This window comes from Rhinoraja longicauda, chromosome 5 (genome assembly GCF_053455715.1).
Source record: "Rhinoraja longicauda isolate Sanriku21f chromosome 5, sRhiLon1.1, whole genome shotgun sequence".
NCBI classification, from domain to species: Eukaryota; Metazoa; Chordata; class Chondrichthyes; order Rajiformes; family Arhynchobatidae; genus Rhinoraja; species Rhinoraja longicauda.
The window spans coordinates 25,087,761-25,094,029 of record NC_135957.1 but is presented as its reverse complement, the minus strand read 5'-3'; the positions used below and the strand labels follow the sequence as shown (position 1 = coordinate 25,094,029).

The 6,269-nt window shown below is 43.4% G+C and overlaps 1 protein-coding gene across 1 annotated transcript in view; it reads left to right on the top strand.

The window, feature by feature from the left end:
- Positions 1-410: 410 nt before the first annotated feature.
- The window catches only part of pcnx2 (pecanex 2), a 113,921-nt gene continuing 108,062 nt past the window's right edge, over positions 411-6,269 (top strand). Inside the window, exons 1-3 of the mRNA XM_078400031.1 lie at positions 411-445; positions 893-1,034; positions 5,646-5,782. Of these exons, the coding sequence (XP_078256157.1) occupies positions 411-445; positions 893-1,034; positions 5,646-5,782 (314 nt within the window). The remainder of the gene's footprint in view (positions 446-892; positions 1,035-5,645; positions 5,783-6,269) is intronic.

The window sequence follows — 6,269 nt, the reverse complement described above, 5'->3', positions numbered from 1 at the left end:
AACCTGGGCCCCTGGGAGTAGGAGAACTGAGGAACCAAGGCCCAGTGAGTAGAGATTAACATAGGAACTGGAACCCCAGTGAGTCAAAGAAAAACATAGAAACTGGGCATTGGTGAATAGAAGGGGTTACATGCACGAGGACACTGGTGAATAGAAGGGGTTACATGCACGAGGACACTGGTGAATAGAAGGGGTTACATGCACGAGGACACTGGTGAATAGAAAGTGAACACTGGAATCAAGTCCAAACAAGTGAGATAGGAAGGTGGGAACTGAGGACCCTGTGAATCAGAAGGAAATGCACCAAACATTACCTGGTGAACCAGATGCCAAATATTTGCGATTTATAACAGGTCATATGGTGGATTGTTGAAGTTTTAGTGATTTGTGTCTATTAACACACTGCAAAAATGAGACTGATAGCAAACTTTACAGTAACGTTCAGGTAAGAATTAGATAAATTGTTGATGAAGAAAGCTCAGAGAAATGAATTAATGTGACATCTCTTTTGAACTCCTGGCATAGGACATGAGATGTGAATGTCCTCTCTCTGTGCTTTGTGTACAAGCATCTAACCTCTGGCAGAGCTCATGGTTCTGTCTGCTTCTCTTCTGTTGGCTTTGTAATTGACGATTCCTCTCTTTCTTAATTCTGAAGGGTTACTCACAACTTAACAACATCACCTCATTGCAGGCAAATTCCACAACAGGCAATATAACTCTATAAAGTCATGACCTGATCTAGTCTGTCCAAATAAAATCCTGTTTCTTTTTTCTGAGTCTGCTTCAACGTGCAACCTTTTAATGCCAAAAAATTGATTGTGTTTTGAACCAACTTCAAATGACAATAGGCATTTAGATAGCATAAGATCTCACCGTCTTTTTCACCACAGGGATCATCAGTCCCACTCTCCCAGTTACGCTTCAGGTGATGGACAGAACGGGGCAGAGGAAACCGCAGATGAGCCATGCCCTAGACACCAGCCGGTTATTTTACGGAGGATGCAAATTAGAAGATATTCGGAGGCACGGCAGGTGAGTTCAAGGGATGCCCAAGTCATTGGCAAGTATCATGTAGAGTTGATTGAAAGTAACTGGAATAGATTTGCATAGGTGAAGGCGGACATTTGCCGGGACATTGTTGTATCAGTGTAGTTCTGATTGTGTAGAGTTACGGCAGTCTTTCACAACTCAGAATCTCTTCTCTCAACTCTAAAAATCCTTTAAAAGAGAAGTACCATACACGCTGAAACGCAGCAGGTCAGTTGGGCTGAAATGTTGGTCCGTTGTCATTTCCATGAATATTGTCTGACCTGTTGAACACTGTCTATCCTGTGGAATGCTCTCTGTCCTGTTAAATGCTACCTCCCCCCTTAAAAACGGTTTGTTGCGTTGAACACTCTCTGTTCTGTTGAATGCTGTGAGTGCTGGTAAATGCTGTCTGTCACATCGAACGCTGTCCCTTTTGTCAAATGTTGTCTGCCCCTTTATCTGTTCTGTTAGCAATTCCAGCACTAGTAGTGTTTTGCAGAATAGTAAGAGCAGGAAATCACAGGAAAAGGCTATTTGGCTCTTTATGTAGCAATATATTCAGTTCCATTCTCTTCCTCTTTACCCATAGTCCTGCAAACTATTTTATCTCAAATACATATCCAATTTAATTTTGATTGCCCTGATTGACTCACTTTCCACCAAACCTATTGATAATGACTTTCAGATCATGCTGCCTGACCTGTTGAGTTACTCCAGCATTTTGTGAATAAATACCTTCGATTTGTACCAGCATCTGCAGTTATTTTCTTACACTTCAGATCATAACTACTCACTATACAGCAAATATTTTTCTTCTTGCATCCCTCTGTGTCTTTTGCCATTGCTTTGAATTGGGCCCAGCAGGTTTTCAATTTACCCAGTCTTGATACTGCGAAGAAAATCACTCTTTAACCTACTTTCCTAAAGGGGAGATTCAACACTACAGTCTAACCTTGCAGCAGAAATCTGACATCCTCTGGGACATTCCAGTAAATGTTTTCAACATCCTCCCCGGGAGTTTTGCATCTTTCTTGTGGTCTGAATGCAGTGCTCCAATTGTAGCCTAACCAGCTTCAGTTCAATCATAGGCGAAGGTAATATCCTTGCATTTGTACTCCATTTATGAAGCCCAGATTTCCAGTACCATTATTGTCGAATATCTGGTCCTTCTGCATCTTTATTTACTCCAATTTACTGTCTCCTTCCAATCCCTTGGCTTTCAAAACAGGAGCCTGTCATCACCTAATCAGTGGCATGGCTGTTTTGACTTTGAACATTCATGTGAAACAAGTGATAGCAAATTGACAATCGATTTACGCTGGTCGATTAAAATTTTAAAAAGTGAGCGATGTGAAATATCTAGACACTTTACAGTTCCTTGCTGGGTTACAAACGGCCGACTTCTGGACACCCTGTACACACAAACGAGTGCTTGGGACACTTGGGTGACCATGGGAATGGATTTGTCGGCTGCTGTGGGGCTGCTGGCTTCTTTCGCTGGGTGGGAACAGGGCTTTTCTACATATTTTCTCTTCCCTGAGCCTCAACAATCGGGCTGGGTTGAGCTGACCAGATCTGGGAATTACTGAGCAGGCTCACTGAGCAGTTGACGGCTGCCCTTCCCGCACCGACACCTGCCCGCTTTCCCACCACAGTCGTGTCAGGGATCGTCTCCCACACACCGTTTCTGTTCATTCGACTTAAAAACAGTTTGGGTTAGGAATAGTTCTCAGGAACAGAACCTTGTCATAACCTGGGGACCTCCCATGTTGCGATTGAGTCCCCCTATGGTAGGTTGTCATCAACAAGGAGCTTTTAAATAATGATTGTATGGTGTACCACCAGGCTCCCTTATTTTCTCTGTCATCAAATCAAATATTCCTAATGCAGAATTCTGGTTAATTCCGGATTTGTAATGTGTAAAATGCACAGTGATGCAATGGGAGAGTTGCTGCCTTACAGCGTCGGAGACCCGGGTTCGATCCCAACTACGCATGCCGTCTGTACGGAGTTTGTACGTTCTCCCTGTGACCGCGTGGGTTTTCTCCAGGTGCTCCAGTTTCCTCCCACATCCAAAGACGTACAGATTTGTACATTAATTGGCTTCGATAAAATTGTAAATTGTCCCTTGTGAGTAGTATAATGCTAATGGACAGGGTGATCGCTGGTTGGCGCTGACCTGGTGGGCCGAAGGGCCTGCTTTTGCGCTATATTTCTAAAGTCTAAAGTAATCATTTTTATGGAATTCATACTAAAGTGCAGGAGAAATATGTTTGTTCATGCTACCTCTCTTGAACAGATATCACTAATCTTTCTTACAGCCCCCTAACTGCTTAGAAAAACGACAGCTTGCATTTATGTATCACCTTTAATTTAGTAATATGTCCTACAGCACTTATGTCCACTGCGAATGGATAATTCAAAATGTTAACAAAAGGGTTTCGAGGAATTGTCTGGCAGCATGCGAGTGCTATTAACTTTGATGGTGAGGAAGCTTTTAGGAAAAATTATTAGGGGAAAAGTTAATAGGCACTTGCAGTGGTAACAAAACAGAACTTGCATGATTGAAATTTTCACAAGAAGGTTAGTAAAGTATAGCTGGGCGTGGACCCGTTGGGCCCAAATCTCTCCTGCGAGTCCGACAACCCTCCGTGCAAACCTCTCCTGGGGCCAGCAGCAGCTCTCCTCAACCCCCCCTCATTGGCCGCCACTCCAGTCACGCATGCGGGTACCGCACCCCTCAGGCAGCAACCCTCCCCCAACTGTGCGGCGACCATCTTACGTAAGTATTAAAGTTTAAAAAGTGATCGGCAGCCATCTTACGTAAGTATTAAAGTTTAAAAAGTGGTCGGCAGCCATCTTACGTAAGTATTACAGTTTAAAAAGTGATTTTTAAATCTCTCCTGTGGGCCCGGCAACAATCTTCGGTGGGCGCGGCAATCTCTTTGGGTGCAAGCCTCTCCTGCGGGCCCGGCAGCCCTCCCCCAACTGACGATCCGTGGACCCATTGCCGACCGGGGAGTGTCCTCCGGGGCTGTGGGCAGGTGAGGGGGGAGAGTAAAGGGGAGAGGGAGCCACACACCCCAGCCCCGGGCGGCCATTTTGGCAGCCAGAGTGAGCCGTGGTCCCGTTGAGTGGAAAGCTCTCATGCTGCGGCAGCTCGGCGGCGACCCTCTGCACCATGGGAAGTAGATCAGGCATGCCGGGATGGGCGCCGGTCCTCCTGGTGGGGGTGGGGGGAATGCATTTGTTAAAGTTTCAGAGCGACGGCTCAACAGCCCCCCCCCCCCTCTCATTGGCCGCCACTCCTGTCACTCTGGCGGGTCCCGCCCCCGGTGGCCATTTTGGGCAAACCCATTGTGACGTCGAACGCGGCTGATGAGAGAAAAGGTGGAAAAAGGAGGCCCCCCTCATTGGCCGCCACTGCCGTCACTCGGGTGGGTCCCATTGGGACATTGAATGCTGTTGACAGCCAGTGGAAATGGAAAAGTGATTTTTTTAACTTTAGGTGATTTTTAAAGTTTAAAAAGTTTTAAAAAATCTAAAATATAACAACCATTTGAACCACAAGACAATGGTGATTAAGGTGGTGCTAAAATTGTCACACTATTGTGTACTGTTTAGGCTGTATGTCGGGAACATACTAAATATATATATATATATATATATATATATATATATATATATATATATATATATATATATATACATGTGTGTGTGTGTGTGTATATACATATAAACATATAAAATATGAGAGTTTTAGTAATATAATAAAATATAATATATAAAATGTAATATATATATATATATATATACTAGACCAAGTGGACCCTTGGGCCCAAACCTCTCCTGCATTGGTGCAGCACCCTCTCCTTCCCCCCTCCCCCCCTCACTCCCCTCCCCCTCCCCCTCTCCCTCTCTCCACTTCATCTCCCTCCTCCCCCCCACCCTCCCCCCTCCCTCCACCCCCCTCCCTCCCTCCCTAGGAGACAGATTTAAACTTTTAAATGTGAATAACTTTTAAAATATAACACCGATTTCAATGAAATGTCTTCCATTAGCACCAAAGGGACGACGGTGAGTAAGGTGGGCCTAAAATTGTCGCGCTATCGTGCACCATTTTGGCTGTAGTTCAGGAACAAACAAACTAGAGTTTTAATATAAAGATATAGATTTGTGCCTGGGACACAAGTTAACCCTCCAATTCCTATCAATTGTGAGATCTGTTGCTTGACGATCAATTCCATTCCAGTCACTGTCAACTAACCATTTTCCTCCACAGATTATGCCTGATCTGCTGAATTCTTCTAGTAGCACTCCTTTTTTGCTCATATTCCTTGATAGCGTAAGCCCTTAAACTTTATTGACATCAATTTTGTTTTATATCCATCAAATGATCATTCACAACATATCGAATAGAGCTGTAAAGGTTCATAATGCTCTAAGTAAAGACACTACTTCACATCTCATCCCTAAGACCACCATCCTTAGTTTTATATTTTACTGTCTGGAGAAAACAGCTTCTTCGCATAGGGCAGAACAATTGCATATGTGTGTTTTAGTTGGTTGTTCTGATTTAATGTTTGAGATATACATTTCCATTCATGTTTATAGGGAACTGGGGATCGTAAATCGGTTGTTAAAGTAGATGAAAAATCGAGCTGCAGACAGTCTTACAGGTTTTGGATCTTACCCGGCAAGTGGATGGGGATTCATTATGATCGTCTGGCTTTGTTAACTTTACTTGACAGGTAAAGGATTTTTTTTTTTTTAATTGCTTTTGGAACAGTTAAACTTTGTGGCGACTTGCAACATTATTACCACTGCAGCATTCTATTGTTCCTAGTTTTTCTATTCTTTTCATTTCACCTCTTCTTCTCATTTACTGGCATTGAAGGCATTGACTATTCTTTGTATTTATATGTTCCTGATATCTGTCCTGAATTTATCAATGTAAACTTCCAACTTCATGTACTTAGAATAGGAATTAACAGAAAGCAAGTTTCTAGAAAGCCACCAATTTCACAATGCTCTATAAAATTCAGTAAGATCATCTCTGAAGACCCCAGATTTCTCATTTCTTTATAATCCATCTCCACCTCCTTCCAGGGTCCAGTTAATCCCCCCACTCAATCCCCTTGCTCATTCCTCCACTCCATTTAGTCACCCATTCCAAATAGATTCTTCATTCTACTCAGTCCACCCACCATGAATAAAAGGTTGCTCAATTTCACTCAC